The sequence below is a fragment of the Mobula hypostoma genome, chromosome 3 (assembly GCF_963921235.1).
Source record: "Mobula hypostoma chromosome 3, sMobHyp1.1, whole genome shotgun sequence".
Classification (NCBI taxonomy): Eukaryota; Metazoa; Chordata; class Chondrichthyes; order Myliobatiformes; family Myliobatidae; genus Mobula; species Mobula hypostoma.
The window spans coordinates 15466683-15493306 of NC_086099.1; the positions used below are offsets into that span (position 1 = coordinate 15466683).

Consider the following 26624-nt stretch of genomic DNA (forward strand, 5'->3'; position numbering starts at 1 on the left):
AGAGACCCGTATCAGAATCAGGTTTATCATCACTCACATATGTCGTGAAGTTTGTTTGTTTTTTTTTGTGGAAGCAGTACAGTGCAATACATGCACCTAAGATTCTTGCACAGTGCTATAGTAATGTATTGCATTGTACTGCTGATGCAAAAACACAGTCCAAGAATATGCTGGGGGGAGCTGGCAAGTGTCATTGTGCTTCTGGTGTCAAAATAGCATGTGCACAGCTTACTAACCCTAACCCATATGTCTTCGGACTGTGAGAGGAAACTGGAGCACCTGCAGGAAACCCCCATGGTCATGAGGGAAAGCGTACAAACTCCTTATAAACAGCAGCGGGAATTGAACCCCAGTTGCTGGTGCTATAAAGTGCCACTATGTAACCACGCTGCCTGCAAAGGACCAGCATTCAACACAAATCTCGAAGAAAGCGGCTCACAAAGGTCCAACCATGTAAACTTCCCACTTACTGCATGGGGACCTGCCAGGCATCAATCCAAAGGGTCCCTGACGTTCAGCATTCTGATGTCATTGATTTGATTGCCGAGCCATTGAAGAGTTCCCGATTAATAAAGCAGGAGACAAAAAGCAGTTTTTTTTTAACTAATTAAAAGATTTATTGTGTATTGTAAAACATACATAAGATTAAGATGCATACTGAAATATCATCACCTCACTACAAAGTGAACAATCACTAAAATCAATTATTTTAAAATGTACATAAAATTGATTATTTTAATGCCGGAACATTAGCCAAGTGCTATTTATGGCTTAAAGACTCAAACAAAATAGAACATTTTTCAGCAAATTTTCAGGAAGAAGTGTAAATGCCAAAAAAATTTGCAGTTCTGATTCTGGAGGCTGCAAAGAGACTCCTTGCAAATAGCACACACTGTAGGAAAGTGCAGAATAAAAGGGAGCACTTTCTAAATTTGCACATTTTGCCGCTCAGAATCTAGAAGTTTACAGTGTTGCGCATCATATCTACAAAATCCAGGTCCTTCACACAACCATCTAAAGTTTAGAACTTTCCAGGTTCAGAGTTTTGTATTCATTCAGGTCTGATCAATGTTTGAACTATGGCACAGCATACAATGCATCTGCTTTAAACTGGCAGGAAAATATCATTTAGGTTTGAAACTACTGCCTTGCTATAGGCTAGGGGTTCCCATCCTTTTTAAAGCCATGGACCAATACCATTAAGCAAGGGGTCCATGGACCCTGCTCTAGGCCATCAGAAAATAGTTAAAAGTATAAAACACAAAATACAATAGTATATTTGGGTAGCTCCTATCATTAAGTTTAATGACCTGTGACCAGTTTATCTTACTGCAAATCAAATATATACCTCCACTAACTTTGGCTCAGAATGAATGACCATAGACAGCAAGTAACTATCGCGGTTTCTCCACAGAGGATTTTACTTATTCGTGGCAGTTGTGTTGTCTGATAATCCCCTCTCACGAGTTATTCTTTATTTAATCTGTCAGGTGTGTTGCTTTGTTATTGGTTCTTATTTGATCCCGTGGATCAATCCACACTGGTTTTGAGTAAGTTCAGTGCTGCTATATTTGGAACAAATACGTGTTTCATATTTACCCACATAGAACATTGAATATTGAAAGGCCTTGACGGTGTGGATGTGGAGAGGATGTTTCCAACAGTGAGGGAGTTTAGGACCAGAGGGCACAGCCTTGAGAATAGAAGGATGTTCCTTTTTAACAGAGATGAGGAGGAAGATCTTTAGCCTGAGGCTTTGTGAATTTAATCCCACAGATGGCTGTGGAGGCCATCAGTGGGTATATTTAAAGCCGAGGTAGCGGCCCTAAACGTCGACCATTTACTCTTTTCCACAGATGCTGCCTGGCCTGCTGAGTTCCTCCAGCATTTTGTGTGTATTACTTTGACTTCCAGCATCTGCAGATTTTCTCTTGTTTGTTGATAGGTTCTTGATTAGCAAGGTTACGGGGAGAAGGCAGGAGAAGGGTTGAGAGGGACAATAAGTCTGTCATGAAAGAATGGTGAAGCAGACTTGATGGGCTGAATGGCCTACTTCCACTCCTACGTCTTATGGTCTGAACTAATAGCTCTATGGCAGTGGTCCTCAACTCTTTTTTTATGCCATGGACCCTTACCATTAACCAAGGGTACCGTGGACCCCTGCACTACAGAGTGATATAAAGTGAAAACAGGGCTTTCAGCCAACCAAATCTGTGCTAACTATCAAACATTCACGTGTACTAATCTCTTTTATTCTCCCCACACTCCTGTTAACTCCCTCATGTTCAGACAATCAAAGAGTAGCTTTTAGTTAGATTTTGTTGTAACTTGACTTTATCAGATTGAAAAGAAGCCAAAAACAATGTGTCAATTTGCACGATTTACCCAAAATGTTGATTGCAAGTTTACGTAAAACTTCCAAAAGGAACTCTAAAAGAATGCTTTGTCTCTCTACACCAGAGGTTCTCAACCACTTTTATGCCATAAACCAATGCATGAAGCAAGGGTTCTATGAACCCCAGGCTGTGAACCCCTGGATCTACATGATGAAATAAAAGTTGCAATAAAGATATTTTTCTTCCTTATTTCAGGTGTCAAGGTAAAGGACGACGATGTACTGGAACCAGTCAAGATGACGGGCCCCAGATCACTTGTGCAAATAAATGCACACTCTGGAAATCTGGAATAAATGGATGAAGTTTCAGCAACTATGGAGAGACAAGCAGGGCCAAGATTTCATAGATCTTATGACAACGCATCAAAGCATCTTCGTCCTGAAAGGTCTCTCTCTTCGCCGAGGCTGATTAATCTGTTGAGTATTTCTAGTATTTTGTTTTTGTTTCAAATTTTCAGTGTTTTCAGTTCTTTATTATTTTCGAAGTTAACTAAATATTTTAAAGAAAAATAATGACTATCAATTGGAGGTGGTCCAATCATTTCCTTGAACAACAATCCAACAGAGTATGTAAACCCAACATTGTATTAATCTCTACTAGTTAAATTCATATATGCATGTTCACAGAAGATGAAACATATCTTGGTGTTATATTAATAACTCATGTGGAGGGCTGTGTGGAAAAATCAAGCAACTCTTCATGAAGCTGTTCATGTGAAGAATGCACACACTGGACTGCTACACACGGGGTGAGCTGCATGCCTAAAAGGGTGTATCACAGTTACCACCAGAAATGGAAACTGAGGAAGTAACACTGGCTCACATTAAGCAACATTTCTGTTCAGCAGCCTGCTTTAGTTCAGTGATTGTTGCCTGAGCCTTTTCTTTTATTTGGTCTACATCCATATTCTGGAGGTTTTGAATTTGTCCAATAAAAGAATCCTTGTCTTCCTCCTCCTCCTCATCTTCATGCACCATCTTCTTCAGCTCCTCCGGCAGCTCAATGTCATCTCCAGCCATTAGTATTTGATTTTCATCCTGTTCGCTCTGTACAAGAACAAACCAAATTTGAAAGAAATAATCCATAATTTTTATTTTTTAAAACTTGCTTGATTGAATAATGTGATCCCTTGCCCTTTGAGTCTTTATTCCCCAAATATTGACATGTTAGCACTAACAAGCAAACATCTAGAATATTACAACATTAAACTCAAGATGCAGGTGAAATTATCATTATTAAAAACAGCATTGCAAAGACATACAGGTTGATAGGATAGTCGGTCACATGGGTTGATAGGATAGTCGGTCACATGGGTGTCAATGGGTAGCATGAGCTTGTTGGGCCAGAAGGGAATGTTACTGTGCTGTATCTCAAAATTAATAACTAAATGAACAACTAAATAAGTTAATAAATAAATGGACATGGATCATTGCATATAAATAAATAAGTAAATAAATACTTATGTAGATAAATACATTAGAAATGGATAAGTGGATAACTAGAAGAGTAAATCAAAGTCAAAAAGTCAAAATACATTTATTATCAAAGTATGGAAACAACTCCAAGATCGTCCTCTCACAGGCAGCCACAAAAGAAAGAAATACCATGTTCAAGAAAACATCAAATACCCAACGTGTGAAAAAATAGATAGACAGATAAGAAACACACATAAAAGTTCCTGGTGAACGCAGCAGGCCAGGCAGCATCTCTAGGAAGAGGTACAGTCGGCGTTTCGGGCCGAGACCCTTCGTCAGGACTATCTGAAAGAAGAGCTAGTAAGAGATTTGAAAGTGGGAGGGGGAGGGGGAGATCCAAAATGATAGGAGAAGACAGGAGGGGGAGGGATGGAGCCAAGAGCTGGACAGGTGATTGGCAAAAGGGATATGAGAGGATCATGGGGCAGGAGGCCCAGGGAGAAAGAAAGGGGGAGGGGGGAAGCCCAGAGGATTGGCAAGGGGTATAGTGAGAGGGACAGAGGGAGAAAAAGGAGAGAGAGAGAGAGAGAGAGAGAGAGAGAGAGAGAGAGAGAGAGAGAATAAATAAATAAATAACGGATGGGGTACGAAGGGGAGGTGGGGCATTAACGGAAGTTAGAGAAGTCAATGTTCATGCCATAAAATCTATACCTGCCTGGTGAAAATACCCATCAGTTTTCATGGAGAAGCGACAACTGGATATGCAGAAGTGAACATGAATAAGGCATTGGTCAGGTCACATTCGGAGTATTGTGAGCAATTGTGGATCACTTTTCTGAGAAAGCATGTTCTGGCATTGGAAAGAGTCCAGGGAGGTTCACGAGAATGAAAGGGTTAATGTATTTGGAGAGTTTGATGTCTCTGGGTCTGTACTCACTGGGATTTAAAAGAATGAGGGAGGGATCTCAGTGAAACCTATTGACTATTGAAAGGCCTAGATAGGGTGGATTAGGAAAGGATGTTTCCTATAGTGGGGGAATCTAGGACCAGAGGACACAGCCTCAGAATACAAGGATATCCCTATAGAATAGAGATGTGGGGGAATTTCTTTAGCCAGAGAGTGGAGAATTTCTGGAATTCATTGCTATAGACAGATTTGGAGGCCAAGTCATTGGGTATATTTAAATTAGAGGTTGATTGGTTTTTGATTACTTATGATGTCAAAGCTTACGGGGAGAAGGCAGGAGAATGGGGTTGAGATGGATAATAAATCAGCCGTGCTTGAAGCGCCCCCTTTCTTAGATAAGGGGTCCAAAGCTGCTCACAATACTCCAAATGTGATCTGACCATTCCCTTATTCCTATTCCTATTCACTTCTGAATATTCAGTTTTATCTTCTTCATGAAATGTGCTGAGTATTTTCACCGGGCAGGTCTATCTCTCATTTATTGTGGAATCTGGTTTTGCTCCTGCAATCAACGTTTTGCAGATATTTTCATGTAGTAAAGAAATCAACTGTTTTAACAGAAAATGTTCCTCGAACTCCTTAGGACCAAATGTCAACCCTGAGGAGTAGTTATAACGAAGAGTTGCTTCTGGTTCAAATTCTTACTTTCATTCAGTCATTTGGCAAAATGGATTTGGAACCTGGTTTTCATCTAAAGCTCTTCAAGCGTCTTGGACAAGTTCATCATTACCTAGGTGCTAATGGGATCAGGAAGCCATTGACAGTAATCGGTTGTCAGATTCCTTTCCTGTTTAATCTTTGCAACTAATTCTTCTCAGTCAGACTTCCAGTTTCTTTTTCTTAAAGTGGCTCAGACATAAAAATGGTCAGTATTATAAAGCAACATGGTGAATAATGACTGAAAAATAACCCAGAAAAGTGAGAGAAAAACTGGAGACACAGAGGGCAGAATTAATGTTCCCTTCAGCTAAAGTTATGTTTTGGGGCAGGGTGTTCTAAGTAATTATGTCATAGAACTCCTGGCGATGCAAAAGTTTTACTTAATGTAACAAAGAACGAGGCCACTTGACCCATTTGAGCAATCCCATCAGTCCCTTTTCTCTCTCCTTATTACAATTAATTCTCCCTTATATGCCCTTTGATTCTTTTGCAAATTGCTTACAAAAGGATGTAATTTTACAGTAAACAGTTAACTTGTCAGAAGGTCTTAATGATGAAAGAGAAAAGCAAAGCACCCAGTGGAAACCCATGTGGTCACAGTCCAAAGACAACATCCCAGGGCAAAATTGAACTTGGATCCCTGGAGGAATCTGCACTAACAATCACAGTTCTACTGTGCTGCCCTACCAGATTTCCTGTTGCAACATTCTCAGAAGGAAGATTCAAAGTTAAGAAGGGACAAAGTATAATTATAAACATGAGGAATTCTTCAGATGCTGGAAACCGAAAGCAAAATGCTGGAGGAACTCAGCAGGTCAGGCAGCGTCTATGAAAATGAATAAACTGTTGACATTGTGGGTTGAAGCCCTTCTTCAGGACTGGAAGGGAAGGTGGAAGGTGTCAGAATAAAACGCTGGGGGTGAGCAGAAGGAGGATAGCTGGAAGGTGAAAGGTGAAGCCAGGTGGGTGGGAAAGGTCAAGGGCTGGAGAAGGGGAATCTGATAGGAGAGGAGAGTGGATCATAGGAGAAAGGGAAGGAGGAGGGGACCCAGTGTGAGGTGATAGATGGGTGAGAAGAGATAAGAGGCCAGAATGGGGAATAGAAGAAGAGGGGAGAGGGTGGGATTTTTTTTACTGGAATGAGAAATTGATATTCATGGCAGTAAGTTGGAAACTACCTAGGCGGAATATAAGATGTTGCTCCACCACCCTAAGGATGGCCTCATCTTGGCACAAGAGAAGGCCATGGACTGACATACCACAACAGGAATTGGAATTAAAATGTTTGGCCACTGGGAAGTTTCACTTTTGGTGGATGGAGCAGATTGTCTTAAGAGTCAGGAGGGCCTTCAGGCTGACTGCTTGCATCATCACCCGGTAACAGAGGCTCCAATGCACTGGATCAAAAGAGGCTGCAGAGGGCTGTTTACACGCCAGCTGTATCATGGGAACAAGCTTCCCTCACCATCAAGGACATCTTCAAAAGACAGTTCCCTCTGCTCAGATTTCTGAATGGACAATGAGTCCATGTATAGGCCCTCACTATTTTTGTTCTCTTTTGGTACGAGTATTTTTTCTTTTATATATATTTCTTATTGCAACTTATAGCATATTTTACATATTGCTCTGTACTGCTGCTGTAAAACATCAAATTTCACAACGTTTTTCTCTCCTTATTGCAACTTATTCTCCCTCACATGCCCTTTGTTTCTTTTGACAATTACTTATTAAAAGATGCAATTTTACAGCAAACGTTCAACCCATCATAAAGTCTAAGTGATGTAGAAGAAAACCAAAGCACCCAATGAAAACCCATATGGTCGCACTCCAAAGACAACACCCAAGAGCAGGATTGAACCTGGATACGTGGAGGCATCTGTATCAACGACCATAGTTCCACTGTGCTGCCCTATCAGCTTCCCTGTTGCTGAGGCCCTCCAGTGGTCTGAGTCAACCATAGATGATGCATCCTAGCTGTCTACCTAATACACAAACTAGGGCAGTACGATATGGAGAGCAAGCTGTTGCCCATACAGCAGGCTCCCCCTCTCCACACAGTTGATGAATCCAGAGGACCAATACAGTTTGGCACCAGTAGTGTCGAAGGAGTTGCCAGTCAGCATTGAACTCAGGGTAGGACTGCCTTTGGGTTTGCTCCCAAAGCCTTCTCCATGAGTGGATATAGCCGCAAGGCAGCGGAGGATTGAGTTCAAAGTTTTTCTTTTTCTAGGTGAGCTGCGAACCATAGCTGACAAGCTCCATCTGCCCAAAGCGAGTGGTCTTAAGTCGCCAGTAACCTGCCTTTGCCCAATCTCCTGTGAGTAGAAACAGTTCTACTGGGCTTCGTAGCTAAGTGAAAGCCAGGAGCTGGACTTGGTTAGCAGAGGCTATTTGAGACGCATGCCAGTGGGAGCTCATCCCCAGAACTTCCCCAGCTATGACAATGTAGAGGAACCACCAGCATACCTATTGCTGAGTTATTGTACCAAAAACAGCTCAAGGAGTCAACCGTTTCCCATAAGCAACTAGCAGGCTAATGGCTTCTTGGTTAGAATCAGAGAACAGTACAGCAGAGAAACAGGCCCTTCGGCCCATCTAGTCTATGCCAAAACCTTTTAAGTTGCCTACTTCCATCAGCCTGCACTGGGATCATAGCCCTCCATACCTCTACCATCAAAACTTCACTTAAATGTGGAAATTGAGCTTGCATGCACCAGCTGCACTGCCAGCTTATTTCACATTCTTACCACTTTCTGAGTGAAGAAGTTTCCCCTCATGCTGTCCTTAAAATTTTCACCTTTCATCCTTAACCCATGACCACTGGTTGTAGTCCCACCTAACCACAGTGAAAAAAGCCTGCTTGCATTTACCCTGTCTGTACCCCTCATCATTTTGAATACCTCTATCGAATCTCCCCTTAGTCTTCTACATTAGAACCATAGAACATTACAGCACAGAAACAGGCCTTTTGGCCCTTCTTGGCTGCGCCAAACCATTTTCTGCCTAGTCCCACTGACCTGCACACAGACCATATCCCTCCATACACCTCCCATCCATGTATCTGTGCAATTTAATTCTTAAATGTTAATAAAGAACCCGCATTTACCACCTCATCTGGCAGCTCATTCCATACTCCCACCACTCTCTGTGTGTAGAAGCCCCCTCCTAATGTTCCCTTTAAACTTTTCCCCCTTCACCCTTAATCCATGTCCTCTGGTTTTTTTTCTCCCCTTGCCTCAGTGGAAAAAGCCTGCTTGCATTCACTCTATCTTATACCCATCATAATTTTATATACCTCTATCAAATCTCCCCTCATTCTTCTACGCTCCAGGTAATAAAGTCCTAACCTATTCAACCTTTCTCTGTAACTGAGTTTCTCAAGTCCCAGCAACATCCTTGTAAACCTTCTCTGCACTCTTTCAACCTTATTAATATCCTTCCTGTAGGTAGGTGAAAACTGCACACAATGCTCCAAATTAGGCCTCACCAACATCTCATACAACTTCAACATAATATCCCATCTCCTGTACTCAGTACTTTGATTTATGAAGGCCAATGTGCCAAAAGCTTTCTTTACAACCCTATCCACCTGTGACGCCACTTTCAATGAAATATGGAGCTGCATTCCCAGCTCCCCTTGTCCTGCTGCACTCCGTGCCCTATTGCTCACTGTGTAAAACCCACTTGGTTGATCCTACCAAAGTGCAATCCCTCACACTTGTCTGCATTAAGTTTCATCTGCCATTTTTCCAGCTGCTCCAGATCCCTTTGCAAGCCTTCCTCACTGTCCAGTACACCCTCAGTCTTGGTGTCATCTGCAAATCTGCTGATCCAGTTAACCATATTATCATCCAGATCATCAATATAGTTGAAAAACAACAACAGACCGAGCACCAATCTCCACTAGACACAGACCTCCAGTAGGAGAAGCAACCATCTACTACTTTCTAGCTTCTCCCATGAAGCCAATGTCTATTCCAATTTACTACTTCACCTTGAATGCTGAGCAACTGAAACTTCTTTACTAACCTCCCATGCGGACCTTATCAAATGCCTTGCTAAAGTCCATGTAAACAACATCTGCTTTCCTGGCAACTTCCTCAGAAACTCTGTAAGATTGGTTAAACATCATGCCTCTTCCACCCAAGTCACCTTGCCCCTCATCTGTTCTCACCTATCACCTCCAAGTTTGTACTCCTTCTCCTACCCCCACCATCTTGTTCTGGCTTCTTCCCCCTTCCTCTCCAGTTCTAATGAAAGGTCTTGGCCTGAAACGTCAACTATTTATTCCCCTCCATAGATGCTGCCTGACCTGCTTAGTCCTCCAGCACGTTGTGTATTGTTAAGGATGATCTTTAGCCTTGTGGAGCTCCAAGTACTTGTGTTAAAGAAGTTAATTAGCTATACGTCTTGTTACCGTTGGAGGGTTCAAAAAATGTTCTAGAACTGAGACAGTTTCTCTCTTAAGGCACTGTACCATTTCCCAGTGTGCAATGACAATTCCTAATCCCCTCCTACCCATGTTCTTTCTATCAATTCAGGTTTGCTCATTTGCAGATTCTGAGATGGTGCTGCGTATGGTCACAGCCGCCCCTTTGGCTTCAAACAACTTGAACTTGTGTTCTTGGCTCTTCCTATAGATTGTACTGGTCAAAGCATAAAGTGCAAGGATGGCAGTCATGTATAAGCCAGACTAAACTTCCCTGAAGGACCCCACGGCACGGTGGGATAGTGGTTAGAGCAACACATTACAGTACCAATGACCCAGGTTCATTTCCCACCGCAGCCTGTAAGGAGTTTGTACGTTCTCCCCGTGACTGTGTGGATTTCCTCCGGGTGCTCTGGTTTCCTCCTGCATTCCAAAGATGTACTGGTCTATATGTTAGTTAGTAATGGTAAATTGTCCCATGATCAGGCTTGGATTAAGTCAGGAGTTGCTGGGCAGCGCGGCTCCAAAGGGCCAGAAGGGCCTATTCCACACTGCATGCCAATAAATAAATAACATTTCATTGCCATCATTACGGGTTTATTTCAGATTTGTTTTCATTTTCCGAATTTAAATTGCCATAATAAATGCAAACTCATATTTGAACCTAAGCATACCAATTCAATAATTTAATCACTAAGCCATGGGACCCCATAATTAACAGTAGGGACTCGTGCAAAGAAGTTGGCAGAAACCCCTGACAGGGTCGTAAATGGGATGGCGCAGTAGCATAGTGGTTAGTGCAATTGCTTTACAATGCCTGCAACCTGGGTTCAATTCCCGCAGCAGACTGTAAGGTTTTTGTACATTCTCCCCGTGACCATGTGGGTTTCCTCCAGGTGCTCTGGTTTCCTCACCCCTTTCAAAGATTTACAGGTTAGTAGGTTAGTTGGAAGCATTGGGTGTAATTGGCCTGTTACCGTGTTGCATCACTAAATCAAGGATTCCCAACCTTTTCATGCCTGGACCAATACCATTAAGCAAGGGGGCCATAGACCCTAGATGGGGAAGCCCTGCTGTTAATAAATTAAAAAAAGGGCATTTTTACAGATTACCTCCAAAGGAGAGGTCCAGGTCAAGGTGAGATCTCTACTGATCTCAACTCCATGTCAGATTGCCTGGTGCAAGGCCCATTAAAACTGGGCCAGTGACATCAACCTTGGCCAATTACAACAGGAACATCACAGAAGATTGCTACATGATTGACATGCACTCAGTGGACACTTTATTAGGTACACCTGCACATCTGCTCATTAATGCAAATATGTATTCAACCAGTCATTTGGCAGCAACTCAATGCTTGCAGAATGGTCAAGAGGTTCATTTGTAGTTCAGACCAAACATCAGAATGGGGAAGAAATGTGATCTAAGTGACTGACTGTGGAATGATTGTTAGTACCAGATAGGGTGGTTTGAGTACCTCAGAGACTGTTGATTTCCTGGGATTTTTATGCACAGCAGTCTCTAGAATTTACAGAGAATGGTGTGAAAAATGTAAAACATACAGTGACCGACACATCTGTGGGTGAAAACACTTTGTTAATGAGAGACGTCAGAGGAGAATGGTCAGACTGGTTCAAGCTGTCAGGAAGGCAACAGGAATTCAAATAACCACATGCTACAACAGTGGTCTGCAGAAGAGCATCTCTAAATGCAAAACACACTGAATCATGACATGGATGGGCTATAGCAGCAGAAGAGCATGAACATACTCAGTGGCCACTTGATTTGGTACAGGAGGTATCTAATAAAGTTGCCACTGAATGTATTTAGAAAACAATTCTTTGATATAATTGCATCAGTGCTTTGTCACAATCATTTAGCTTTTCTGAGCTGATAATGTCTCTTTCACCTTTGGAAGCCTGTACTTTTCCCGTAAGTGGACTCTGAGAGTTGCTCTTTCTGCTTTCTTCTGCGCAAAGATACCATCCCGTTCCATTCTGAAAACAAGAGCAAACATATCTTTTCAATGGCAAGTAAGACTGTCTTAACAGACACTTTGACTGCTAACTGTGTTGAACTGACCTTGATGATTAGTTCTTTGTAGGTTTTGGGTATAGAGGTTTTCAGCAGAAGAACCATGATAAAGACAAAGGCTAAAAAGGGAGTACTGTCTTCAGCTTCAGTAAATAGTCACAAACCATTTTTCTCCTCCCTAGTCTCTCACAGCCCATTGCCCAATTTGAATTCTTGAAGCTCAAAGTAAATGTACTATTAAAGTACGTTGATGTCACCAGATACAAACCTGAGGTTCAGTTTTTTTGTGGGCATTCAAAGTTCAATGTAAATGTAGTATCAAAGTACATATATGTCACTATATATAAACCTGAGATTCATTTTCTTGCAGGCATACTCAGTAAATCCATAGAATAATAACCAATGAAAGACTGCACCAAATTGGGGCATTCAACCAGTGTGCAAAAAAAACAAATTGTGCACATGCAAACAGAAAAATATAATAATATGATAATAGTAATAAATAAATAAGCAATACATATCAAGTATATGAGATGAAGAGTCCTTGAAAAGTGAATCCATAGGTTGTGGGAACATTTCGATGCGTTCACAGCGGAACAAAGAAATGCAATAGAATCGATGAAAAATGACACATAAAGGAAGACTGACAAACAACTAATGTACAAAGGAAGACAATTTATATAAATACGAATAAATAAGTAAGTAGTGAAATATGATTTGCAGAGTCCTTGAGTTGCAGGTTGCCAGTGTTGAGGTGAGTAAAGTTATCTGTGCTGGTCTTGGACAGGAGCTTAATGATTGTAAGGTAAAAACTGTTCCTGAACCTGGTGGCGTGGGTCCTGAGGCTCCTATACCTCCTGCCTGACGGCAACAGCAAGAAGAGAGCATGGACCGGATGGTGTGGGTACCTAATGAAGGATGCTGCTTTCAGTGCTCCTTGTAGATGTGTTCAATGGTGGGGAGGGCTCACCACTCTCTGAGTGAATAATATCCCCCTCATGTTCCCCTTAAAAACCTTACTTTTCACCCTTAACAACCCATGACCTCTGGTTCTAGTCCCATTCAACCTCAGTGGAAAAATCCTGTTTGCTATTACACTATCTATACCCCTCATAATTTTGTATGCCTCTATCAAATTTCTCCTCATTCTCCTATGCTCCAGGGAATAATGTCCTAACCTATTCAACCATTTTCTGCAACTCAGGTGCTTCTTAAGGAAATTTAAGAGATTAGATGCAAAATTTACATTTGTAGGATGCAAATGTTTGAACTAGATTGTGAAACAGGAAGGAATAATTGTGGGCCAGATCTTCCCCAGAGGCTAAATTTATGTCTAAATGTAATTAAATTACAACTGGACGAAGAGTCCTTAATTTTCACTTCAGGGATCAGAGATGTTTTTTCTCATGTGGCTCTTTAAACACAACTGGTCTAAATGTTAAAAGAAAAAGTTGACACACAGAAGTTTTGGTGGATTTACCTGAGTGAAAAGGACTGGAAAGCAATCTCCTCCGGTGATCAATATAGTGATTAATGCCATATTAATGAATTGCCATTGATACACACATTAAACACATTGAAACAAAAACTGAATCAAAAATAATTCCTGATCTGTCTGACCCAGGGTTTGTATTGTACTTACTTTTACAAATTTATTATGTACAAAATTAGGCTCTCAATATCCGATTTCCATTTTGTCGTATCGAAAGTTAATAGATTGAGCGAGCTGGCGCTTTTCTGTTTGGAATGAAGGAGGACGAGAGGTGACTTGACAAAGATGGCCTGTGGCCATCAAACTTTACAATTCCTCCCTTGGAGGGTCAGACACCCTGAGCCAATAGGCTGGTCCTGGACTTATTTCCTGGCATAATTTACATATCACTATTTAACTATTTATGGTTTTATTACTATTTATTATTTATGGTGCAACTGTAATGAAAACCAACTTCCCCCGGGATCAATAAAGTATGACTATGACTATGACTATGTACAAAATCATAAGGCATAAATCGGGCGGCTAGCCAAAGACTTGATCTCAGGGTGGAAATGGCTATATTGAAGGGGTTTCATTTTAAGGTGATTGGTGGGAAGTATAAGGGGGATATCAGAGGTAGGTTTCTTACGCAGGAATGGTGGGTGACTGCGATGCACTGCAAGGGGTGAAAGTAAAGGCTGATACATTAGGGGCATTCAAATGGCTCTTAGATAAGCAAAAATGGAGGGTTATGTGGGAGGGAAGGTTTAGATTGATATTCACATAGGTTAAAAGGTTAGCACAATATCACAGGCTTAAGGCTCTGTACTGTATTGTAATGTTGTACGTTCTCTGAAAGTCTGATTCACAGCCCAATAATGAGGCCACACCATTGGCACATGGGGTGCATTGTGCATCACCTACCCATAATTTCCAATAAGTGCTTTCTAACCAACTATTTAGACTCTTTACAATTTGCCATTCTAAATAGATTGTAATGTTTCAAAGATTTAAATTTCTATTTCAAGCTAGTCTGAGGTTTCACTTAATTAACTGACTGAAGCTTTTGCATATTTTCAATCCTTTTGAACTTTATTAAACCTTTTTCACCTCATCAGATTTTAAATAAAGCTATTGACTTGTGAAATAATTTAATTCGTTCTGGGGATGTGGGCATTGCTAGCAAAGCTGGAGCTGCATGCTTAATCCTGCACTTGAGCTAAGTGTCTTTTTTCCGAGGGTCAGAAGTTTGAGGTTATGTATTGTCCGGATTTCCTTATCCAAGGGACTGTTATTCAAAATATATTGCAGTGATTTAGATAAGGACCCCACAAAGACCTTGACATCTATTTAGAGTTTGGTTTGCCTGCAAGAAGATAATTCTCAATGTTGTATATTTTATACAAACTTTGATAATAAGTGTATTTTGAACTTTGAAGTTTGAGTTGTACCTGGAGTATTCTTGTGTAGTTATGGCCTGTGTACTTTTTGATATCAAGGGGAGGGGAGGGAATGTCGACTCAGACCATGAGAGGCCTGCGTCGGGCATTTTCATGCCTTACAAGGTGCAGATTGGAAGTCTGTGTGGGGCGCCACTCCTCACACAGACACTAGAGCAATGTATGGTTAAGTGCCTTGCTGAAGGACACAATCACGCTGCCACAGCTGAGGCTCGAACTAGCGACCTTCAGATCACTAGATGAACGTCCTAACCACTTGGCCATGTGCCCAACACATATCAAAGTACCTGTAAACTATATTAATAATAAAAAAATATAAGAATAAACCGCACAATGCCTTTTCATCCTTACATTCATAGTCAATTTATTAGTAGTGTTTTATTACAAGAATTAAAAACAACAGCACGCCACTCATGTGGCCCCTGGGGCGATACAGCACTACAATAATTGAGGGGCTTCCTCACCCAACCTGGCCCCTCCCTGCCCAGTAGCTGAAGAACCCCATACTCTGATCCTTCCCCCAAAACACCTTGCAATGACTATACCACGCTTCAGCGCATCCTTCTGCAGCCTGGAATGCACCAGCTGGCAACATTCCTGCACTGATATCGCAACGTGCTGGCAGATCAACAAGATTTGGGCAGATCAAAGGGTGTTTTTGATCTGCCACTGAGTTGAAGATGGGCCAGCACTTTATGTCCATCACTGTGTCTGGCCCTGGGAACAGAGAGTCCTCTGGATATACTGTTATAGAGGGAAGGGCAATAAATGTTTACTTGGCTGATTCTAGGAATGCTGGGTCAGAATCAGTATCAGGTTTAATATCATCGGCATATGTCATGAAATTTGTTATCTTTATGGCAGCAGAACATTGCAATACATGAAAATATAGAAAAAAACTGTGAATTACAGCAAGTATGTTATATATAATAGTTAAATTAAATAAGTAGTGCAAAAACAGAATTTTAAAAGTATTGTGGTAATGTTCATGGGTTCAATGTCCATTCTGAAATGGTATGGCAAAGGGGAAGAAGCTGTTCCTGAATCACTGAGTGTGTGCCTTCAGGCTTCTGTACCTCCTTCTTGATGGTAGCAATAAGAAAAGGGCATGTCCTGGGTGGTGGGAGTCCTTAATGATGGATGACGCCACTCCTTGAAAGTGTCTTGGATACTACAGAGGCTAGTGTCCATGAAGTAGTTACCAGCAGCAAAAGACATTCAGGTGATTTGTGTTGTATTCAATAGTTTAGATTGATGAAAGGAGATGTCATTGATATGTATCTAATTCTGATAGGCTGAATGCAAGGAGGTTGTTTTGTCTGGTTAGTTGGGGAGGGGGGGGGATGAAATATGTACCAGGGGTCATGGTCACAGGCCATGGGGTTAGATATTGGTTAGGGATTATTCAAGGGCTATGAAATTATGGATAGCATAATTATGCATTAATTAAAATGAGAATCAGTCTTCAGGAAATAAAACCTACATATACACTCATTGGCCACTTTATTGAGTATCTCTGTACCAAATAAAGCGGATACTGAGTTTACATTCATGGTCTCTTGACCATGTCTACATAAAAGTGTGCAGACCTGGTCGAGAGGTTCAGTTGTTGTTCAGACCAAACAACAGAATGGGGAAGAAACGTGATCTAAGTAATATCCTGGGACTTTCCTGAATATCCTGACAAGAGACATAGGTGAGGATGGTTTGGGCCCAAGTGCTGGATTATTCGAGACTAGAACATTTTCATGCACAATAGTCTCTAGAGTTTGCAGAGAATGGAGCGAAAACAAAAAAAAAACATCCAATGAGCAGCAGTTCTGCAGGCAAAAACACCTTGTTAATGAGAGATTTCAGGGGAGAACGGCAATATTCCACTAGGAGTTTGAGGAGATTTGGTTTCTCACCTAAAACACTTGAAAATATCTACAGGTGTACTGTGGAGAGCGTTCTGATAGGCTGCATCACTGTCTGGTATGGCAGGGAGGAGGCTACTGCACAGGGTTGAAAGAAGCTACAGAAAGATGTAAAATTAGTCAGCTCCATCTTGTACACAGTCATAGTCATAGTCATAGTCATACTTTATTGATCCCGGGGGAAACTGGTTTTCATTACAGTTGCACCATAAATAATAAATAGTAATAAAACCATAAATAGTTAAATAGTAATATGTAAATTATGCCAGTAAATTATGACCAGCCTATTGGCTTAGGGTGTCTGACCCTCCAAGGGAGGAGTTGTAAAGTTTGATGGCCACAGGCAGGAATGACTTCCTATGACGCTCTGTGCTGCATCTCGGTGGAACGAGTCTCTGGCTGGATGTACTCCTGTGCCCAACCAGTACATTATGTAGTGGATGGGAGACATTGTCCAAGATGGCATGCAACTTGGCCAGCATCCTCTTTTCAGACACTACCGTCAGAGAGTCCAGTTCCATCCCTACAACATCCCTGGCCTTACGAATGAGTTTGTTGATTCTGTTGGTGTCTGCTGCCCTCAGCCTGCTGCCCCAGCACACAACAGCAAACATAATAGCACTGGCCATCACAGACACTCCATAGTATCCTAGATATCTTCAAGGCAGGGTGCTTCAGAAAGGCAGTGTCCATTATTAAGGACCCCCATCACCCAGGACTTGCCCTCTTCTCATTGTTACTGCTAGGAAGGAGGTACAGAAGCCTGAAGGCACACACTCAGCAATCCAGAAACAGCTTCTTGTCCTCTGCCATCTGATTCCTAAATGGACATTGAACCCATGAACACTACCTCACTTGTTTTATTAATTATTTCTGTTTTTGCGCTATTTTTAATTTAACTATTTGATGTACATATATCGTCATCATTCAGGGACCTTGCCGTTCGGCATGGGCGATCATGTCTCTCCATCCATCACGGTCCCTGACCCTCCAAATTGTAGTTGTTGCCTCCCCTGTTTCTAACCAGGATGTTATTCCATCGATCGTTTTCATTCTCTGTCTGCCTCTGCTTCTTTTTCCTTTCAGCTTTCCAGTTGTAACTAAATGTTCTAATGTCTCTCTTCACATGATGTGTCCAAAGAATTTTGATTGCTGTTTTCTGATTTTTTTTAAAGTAATGTACGTTTTGTTTTCGTTCACTGTAGAACTTCTTTGTTGGTTCTCCTGTCTGTATATGATATGCAAGGCATTCTTCTGAGGAGCCACATCTCTGCTGCATTGATTCTTTTTTCCATTGCATTTGTGATGGTCCATTACTCGCAGCCATACATCAATATAGGAAGAATGTAGCAGCCGAGAGTTCTAAGGCGGATGTCAATTGCTATTCTCTTGTTCGTTAGGATGTTTCTCATTTCTGTAAATGCTGTTCTTGCCATGGCTATTCTTGCTTTTATGTCTGTTTCACATTTGCCATCAGATGTTACCCATGATCCAAGGTATTTGAAGTTGTGAACTTGTTTCAGGATTTCATTTCCCAATACGATCCTACAGTTTGAGATATCAGGTTTCTTTGATATTACCATTACTTCAGTTTTCTTTTTGTTTAAGGTTAGGCCAAGTCTTTTGCTCTCTGTGTTGATGGCAGATACTAGTTTCTGTAAATTTTGCTATCAGTACTGTATCATCCACATAACTGGGGTTGTTGATATTGTATCCTCCTATACTTATTCCAGGTAGGTCTTGTATGATTCTCATGATGTTTTCAGTGTACAGGGAGAACAGGTCTGGTGATAGAACACAACCCTGTCTGACTCCTCGCTTTATTGGCTGATATTCACCAATCTCGTTGTCTATCCGTATGGCTGCACTTCGTTGCCAGTAGAGATTCCTGATTATTCTTAGATCTTTTCCATCGATATTAATATCTTTAAGCATTTTCATGATGAATTGGTGTTTCACTGTGTCAAAGGCTTTTGTATAGTCAATGAAACAGAAGTATAGGTCTTGTTGTACTTCTATTGGCCTTTTGATAATACTCCTGAGAATATAAGTGGAGTGTGATGTTCCCTTGCCTTCGACAAAGCCGCACTGTTCTTCACTGATCTCTGGTTTAATTTTGTTTCTTATTCTGAGCATGATGATTCTAAGTAGAATTTTTGTGACGTGGCTTATTAAACTAATTGCTCTGTGTTGTCCACACTCTGTTGCACCTGGTTTCTTTGGCAGTGCAATGAATACTGTCTTTAAAACATCTTCTGGTACTTTGCCACTGTTGTATATTCTATTCAATAAGATTGTTAATTTCTCTACACCAAAATCTTCTAGCGCTTCATACAGTTCAACCGGAATGTTATCTGGTCTTGATGGTTCCCCCTTTCGCATTTTCTTCATAGCATGTCCCACTTCTTCTTTCAGTATTGCTGGGCCCTCGTTGTTGTTGCCAATATCAAAGTTGTCCCCTTGGCCTTTGTCGTTGTATGGGTCTTTGATGTATTCTGACCATCTTTGCACTATTTTTCCTTTTTCCATAATTGTAGAGCATCCTTTTGCTTTTATACATCCTGTTGTTGCCCCGCTTTTCTTCCGATTTGTGACCTCTTTGATCTCGTCGTGCATACTATTGCTGTTGTTGGTCTTCTGCAATTGTTCTATTAACTCACATTTGGCCTTAAGCCACTTTTCTTTTGCTTCCCTGCACTGGGTTGTTATCTGTGCATGCAAGGATACGTAGGCTTTTTCATTTTCCTTACATTTTCTTCTTTGTTCCATAAGATTCAGAATTTCTTCTGTCATCCATTTCTTCTTAGCTTTTTTCTGTTGTTTGGGAATCTCCTCTTGTGCTGCTTGTGTTATGCTGTCTCTAAGGTTTTCCCATTGCGGTTTTAGAATAGTGATGTTTTGCAGAGCCTCGAATTTGTTCTTCACTGCTATTTGGAATTCATTTTTGATGTCACTGTTTTTTCTCAAAAGTCCCAAATTCAGCTTTGGTTCTACTCTTGGTCTTTTAAGCTTTCTGAGTCTCAGGTACATCACGCTGATTATTGGTACGTGATCACTGTAGCAGTCTGCACATGGATATGTTTTGCCTGATTTCAGAGCATTTCTATACCTTCTCCTTATAAGCACATAATTAATCTGTTCTTAGGTGTTATCCCTTGGGCTCTTCCATGTCCATAGTTTTCTCGGATGTTGCTTGAAGACGGTATTACCGACTATGTAATCTTTTTCTGTGACACATGTAGCTAGTCGTTTACCTCTCTCATTTCTCTCACCTATGCCGTAATGCCCAATATTGTCCTCGTCCCTGGTCTTGCCTACTTTTGCGTTGAAGTCACCTTGAATAATGGTATTTTCTGAGCTTTTACATTGTCTTAATGCTGTTTCTAGTTCGTCATAAAATTGATCAATGCTTTCTGCTCTCTACTGTTGGGGCATAAACTTGAACGATGTTAATGTCAAAAGGTTTTGCATGTAGTTTCACAAGCAATATTCAATCTGATAGTGTCCAATAGCCTTTTATTGATTTTTCATGTTCTTCATCTAAAATAATTCCAACACCTTTTCATGTATTTCTCCTCCTGAGTAAATGATGGTATATCCCTCTGAGCTTGTTTTACCAGCTCCTTTCCACCTTATCTCGCACATTTCCAAGATGTTGATTTTTAATCTTTCCATTTCCTGTTTGATGTTGTCTAGCTTACCAGGTTGGTTAAGGGTTCTTACGTTCCAGGTTGCTAGTCTGATCTTCTTTGCTTTTAATCTGCCGACAGTCGCTGGATAACGGTCGAGGTTGGCCTGTGGCGGATGAGATCCTCTACTGGATGAGGCTTCTTCGGTGAAGGCTCCATTCACATCTTTGAGCTGAGACCGTAGTTGATTTGAGTTCATGATTGTACAAGGGAGGAATACTGAAGTGGTTTCCCGTAGCCTTCTTCAGCTGCAGTGTCCATACTGGACGGGCAACCCTGGCCATTGATCAGCAGATTCATCTGCCCAGCATTTTTAGTTTTACAAGCATAAATTCCAATTGTAGAATCTGCTTGTAAAACCATCCACCACCTGCAAAGCATGGCTTCACATAAACAGGTACGACACCTTGCCCAAGGGTGACCTGTAGGCTATAGGACAGAAGGAGCGCCTTACACCTCCTTTTGTAATTCATTTACTTATTTCTATATTATCATGTATTGCATTGTACTGCTGCTGCTAAGTTAACAAATTTCACAACATATGCCGGTTTTGGATTCATTCAAGCTACAGGAAAACAATATTAGATTATGAAGACACGTAGTCCTCTTTTATTGTTATTTAGTAATGCATGCATTAAGAAATGATACAATATTTCCTCCGGTGTGATATCACAAAACACAGGACAGACCAAGACTGAAAAAACTGACAAAACCACATAATTATAACATATAGTTACAACAGTGCAACAATACCATAACTTGATGAAGAAGTCCATGAGCACAGTAAAAGTTCAAAGTCTCTCAAATGTCCCACATCTCACGCAGACGGGAGAAGGAAGAAAAACTCTCCCTGCCGTGCTGATCACAGTCCGACCCTGAGTCATCCGAAAACTTTGAGCTCTGATCAGCTCTCCGACACCGAGTACTGAGCACCATCTCTGTCTGAACGATTCGACCTCCTTCTCGGTCGCCAAAAGCAGGCAAGGCCGGGGATTTTGAGGCCTACCCTCCGAAAGATTCCCGACCACGCAGTAACGACAGCAGTGAACGAGCATTTCAGAAATTTCTCCAGATGTTCCTCTGTGCTTTCACGTCCATCCTCCATCAAATCAGAATTGTCCACGGCCCCTATTTAACAGATACGATATCATTTTTCACCGGTGCACTGCTCTCTCTCCTCTCGCTCAAATAACTATGTATTAGAACAGTGGTGTATGGAAGAGCATCACTGAATGCAAAACACATCGAACCTTGAAGTGGATGGGCTACCAGAGCAGATGATCAGGAGCATACACTCAGTGTCCACCTCGCTAGGTACAGAAGGAAGCTAGTAACACAGCCACTTAATGTATATGAAAGACATTCTTTGAACTTAACTGGACTGAACTGAAATCAGACTCTGCCAGCACAAATACTAAACATTCCAACTAGAAAGAATGGAGAGACTTGCAGAGTAACAGCCCAAAAAATGGCAGCCGCACAGTGAAACACAGTCCATAAAATGTGCAGAAACCCCAAGAGAAGAATATATGAAATGCAATCCTTCCTTTGAAATGAAGTCAGAGCCCTGCTGCCAGCCAATGGGGTCACATCGTTTTGAACTTGCTTCTACCTTATCTATCCTTTTTGTTTCCTACCTGTTTTTTGAAACCTTATTATAAATCTCAATATTGCTCTACTATGTCTTTGAAAAAGACTAAAGCCTCCGGAAAAGAAAAAAGAAGATGATTCTCCAACCACTTTGGAATCAATTGGAGATTTCCTTAAAAAGCAAAGAACAGAACTTTCTGAGGAATTTCATCTTAACGTCAAGTTGGACACTATTCAACAAACTCTAATTGAACATGATAACCGAATTAAGGAGAATAAAGAAACTTTGTCGATACTGGAAGCGGACTTAGAAGATGAGTAAGCTCTGCAAAAAATTATCATTATCTAATGAAAAATTAACAAAGAAGATTACCAACCTGGAAAGCAGAAGCAGAAGGAACAATCTACGTATTCTGGGTCTTGAAGAATCGATTGAGGGTGCCCACCCCATGGAGTTCTTTGCAAGCTTTCTGAAGCAGCTATTCCCTGATTTATTGCCGTCTGTGCCTAAGTTGGACCACGCCCACCAGTCACTGGCCCCGAAACCAAAGTCAGGGGAGTGATCTAGGTCGGTTATTTTATGTTTTCATGAATTTCATACTAAGGAGCTTTTATTCCGTCATACCCGTCGAGTAGGAATGATCGATTACAATGGGAAGATGATCAGATTTGTGGAAGATTATACATTGGAAGCTATGGCTGAACGTGCCAAGTATAAAGAGGTTATGTCGCTGCTTTAAAACAAAGGATTTAAGCCCTCCCTTTGCTTCCCCGCACATCTTAGAATTGTTCAGAAGAATAGTGTGCAGAAATGGTTGGGTTCGGTTGAACACGCACAGAAGTTTTTGAAAACAGGAGATTAATTGCGTTATATCTCTAACAAGAGCAATTATCTTTTTAATGTTGGAAAGGATAAGGTTTTAATAAACTTGCGTTTTGACTGTTTATATATCTTGCTTTTTGATATTTTCTTTGATAATTTTTATTGCTTTACTCTTTTTTTGAGGTTTTTCTATATATATTTTTTTTGAAATTGTTAAAATGAATCCTTTTCTGTTTTGGATTTCTGATCTAAGTTTATTTTGTCTGTTTTCTCTTGGTAGGAACATAATAACCTTGAATGTGGAGTTTTGCCAGCAGGATTTCTTTGGGAGGGTTTTGTTTAGGGGTTAGCATGCTGACTGTCCTTTGACCAGCTTTTTGGCTTTGGGCGGGGGAGAGGAGTGGAATTTTTTTTCTCTGGAAGCTGGGTTGGGCTATCTTCCAAATTTTCTGTTTGAGTACCTTATTTTATGGTTCGTTCTCTGGTTCTAATAATTTATGGTCAGATCTTTTAACTCTTCTGTTAATTAGTATTTAAAATATTCTTCTTCATGGATTGTCACCTTGTCGTGGTGGAGAAGCTTGTGTGGTCCTGCGATCCTGAGAAAAATGCCGTCTGGAGCTATTCTTCTGGTAGGGTCACCCATGGCGGTAAGGTCGAGGGTGAGGTCCCTGACAAAGAACAACCCAACCAAGACCTCAACGGTGGAACAGGCGGACAGAGTTACTTCGAATCCAATGGCTGTGAAGGCAGCTGAAGGCTGCAACAAATCCATCAGCTCCAATCGTCGTCGTTTCAATGCCATTGGAGTCAGTTGATTGATTTGTGAAGTATCGTGTGGTTCTTGGAGTGCAACATCAAGTACACGTTAAACAAATCCATGCACAGGTGCCTTCATTCTGTGGGCCACTTCTTGAGAACGAAGACCATTATCCTCGCCCTCGAGGGATAGCCATGACCGACCAATTTAAAATGGATCGAAATATTAATTTACATAGTTTTAATGTGAAAGGGTTAAATCATCCTGTGAAACGGAATAAGATTTTTGTATATATTAAAAAGTTAAGGGCCCCCATTATTTTTCTACAAGAAACACATATACGTAGTTGTGATGATGCACGCCTTTTTAATCGGTGGAGGGGTTTACAATTTCATTCTTCATTCAGAGCAAAATCACAAGGGGATTCTATTTTTAAAGACAATACAATTTCTTTTGTTTAACATAAAGCTGTCCCTGACCCTTATGGGCAATTTGTCATAGTGTCAGGGAAACTAGATAATAAATTAATCGTATTTGCTAATGTGTAATGTGGATGACCCAAGATTTTTTGAGCGTTTCTTTTCATTCCTGCCAGATTTGAGTCTTTATTCTTTAGTGATGGGAGGAGATTTTAATTGTTGTATAGACCCAGTATTAGATCATTCTTCTCCTAAATCAGCCACACCTAATAAATCCTTTCTAATGAAATGTGATATTGTTGATGCCTGGCGTTTTTTTCACCCGACAGAAAGGGTGTATTTATTCTTCTCTCATGTCCATCATTCCTATACAAGGATTGATTTTTTTTATTGATAGTCAAATGGTTCCATTAGTTCAATCCATTGAATATAAAGAAATAGCTGTATCTGACCTTTCTCCTGTATTTCTATCTTTAAATCTTCTTGGTTTCACTCATATGAACAGATCCTGGCGTTTTAATTTAACTTTGTTATCTGATAAGGACTTTCTAAAATTTCTGGAGAATCAAATTGCTCTTCTTTTTGAAGAAAATGCATTGGAAGAGACTTCTAGTCTTATCATTTAGGACACTTTTAAGGCATATATTAGAGGGCAAATTATCTCCTATACTGCACATATTAAGAAAAAAGCTAATAAAGAGAGAACTGACTTAGCTAATCAATTAAAACAATTAGACCAGAAATATACTTTGGCACCAGACCCTGAACTATACAAAAGACGTATTGAAATTAAAACTAAATATGATCTTTTTATAACGTATCCAATTGAATGCCAAATTTTAAAAGACAGAAGCCAATTCTATATACATGGAAAAAAACTAGTAAACTATTGGCTAATCAATTGAAGAACTTCATAGCTAAACGGCAAATAAAGAAATTCACAAAATGGTATTTTGACAACTGTCCATTTTGAAATAAATGATACTTTTAGAGAATTTTATTCTAAACTGTATAGTTCTGATTTTGTTAAAGATAATACTGCAATGAACAATTAAATATTCCTGGATTTTCGGTTGATAATCGAAAGCAGTTGGATCAACCTATTTCTCAGGAGAAAATCACTGAGGTTAGTCTTTCATTGCATTCTGGGAAATCTCCAGGACCTGACGGATTCTCTGGAGAATTTTATAAGGCTTTTTCTTCATTGCTTATACCTTATTTATGTTCTACCCTTACTGATTCCTTCAAGGTGGGTAGCTTGCCACAGCCTTTTTATTAACCTTCCATTTCGCTTATTCTTAAAAAGAATAAGAATCCCACTGAATGCTCTTCATTTAGACCTATCTCTTTACTCAATGCTGATGCTAAGATCCTATCTAAATTTTTGGCCCATAGACTCGAGAATATTATACCTTCTATAATATCTGATGATCAGACAGGATTTATTAAAAATTGATATTCCCATTTTAATATAAGGCGATTGTTAAATGTTATGCATTTGCCATCCGAGGAAATATCGGAATGTGTGATTTCTCTGGATGCAGAGAAGGCTTTTGACCGAGTTGAATGGAATTACCTATTTAAAACCTTAAAAAAACTTAGTTTTGGGCCCAATTTTATTCTTTGGATTAAATTACTTTACTTATCTCCCTCCGCTCGGGTCCTTACTAATTTTCAGAATTCTAAACCAATTAAACTCCAACATGGAAACAGACAAGATTGTCCATTGGGCCCTTTGCTTTTTGACTTGGTATTAGAACCTTTAGCAATTGCCTTTCGAGAGTCTAAAGATATCACCGGTATCTTAAGGAAAGGTAATATTCATGAAGTTTCGCTTTATGCTGATGACCTATTGCTTTTTATATCTAATGTTACAACTTCTTTACCCTCTGTTTCTTTTACTGACTAATTTTAGTCCATTTTCAGGATATAAATTGAATTTACATAAGCGTGAATTGTTTCCTTTAAATAATTTAATACCAACTGATATTAACCTTCCTTTTAAAATTGTAAGAAAACAATTTACATACTTGGGTGTAACAATCACTAAGAGTTATAAAGATCCAGTCAAAGAAAATTTTCTAACCTTAATGAAGAATGTGAAAAAGGCACTTTCCAATTGGTGACCTCTCTCTTTATCATTGATTGGTCGAATTAATTCTATTAAAATAAATATTTTACCTAAATTTATATACCTTTTTCAAGCGATACCTGTTTTTATTCCTAAGTCTTTTTTTGATTCTTTAGATTTGATTCTTTTTTCCTATATACGGAAGAACAGTAAACCCTGATTAAATAAAGCCCACCTTCAAAAAATTAAAAAGAATGGAGGCCTTGCTCTACCCAATTTTAGGTTATATTATTGGGCAATTAACATACGAAATCTTACGTTCTGGTTATATTATATTAATCGTGAGGATTGTCCAATATGGGTCTTTTTGGAAGCCAACTCTGTTAGGAAATTTTCTATTATTTCTCTTCTCGGATCCTCTCTTCCTTTGTCTTTAAATAAATTAACTGACAGTTTGGTGGTTAAACACACTTTGAGGATCTGGCTATAGTTTGGAAAAAATTTTGGTTTATTGAGATTTT

General features: G+C 40.2%; 1 protein-coding gene across 2 annotated transcripts in view; it reads right to left on the reverse strand.

Moving 5' to 3' along the window:
- Positions 1 to 678: 678 nt before the first annotated feature.
- The window catches only part of cplx4a (complexin 4a), a 50414-nt gene continuing 24468 nt past the window's right edge, over positions 679 to 26624 (reverse strand). The window contains exons 1-3 of one of the 2 annotated variants that reach the window (XM_063042050.1): positions 22408 to 22520; positions 11777 to 11864; positions 679 to 3442 (exon numbers count right to left, since the gene is read on the reverse strand). In XM_063042050.1, coding sequence (XP_062898120.1) covers positions 3215 to 3442; positions 11777 to 11864; positions 22408 to 22481 — 390 coding nt within the window. In that variant the 5' untranslated portion in view covers positions 22482 to 22520 and the 3' untranslated portion in view covers positions 679 to 3214. Of the gene's footprint in view, positions 3443 to 11776; positions 11865 to 22407; positions 22521 to 26624 lie in introns of those variants that run through there. The other variant, XM_063042049.1, reaches the window with a different exon arrangement.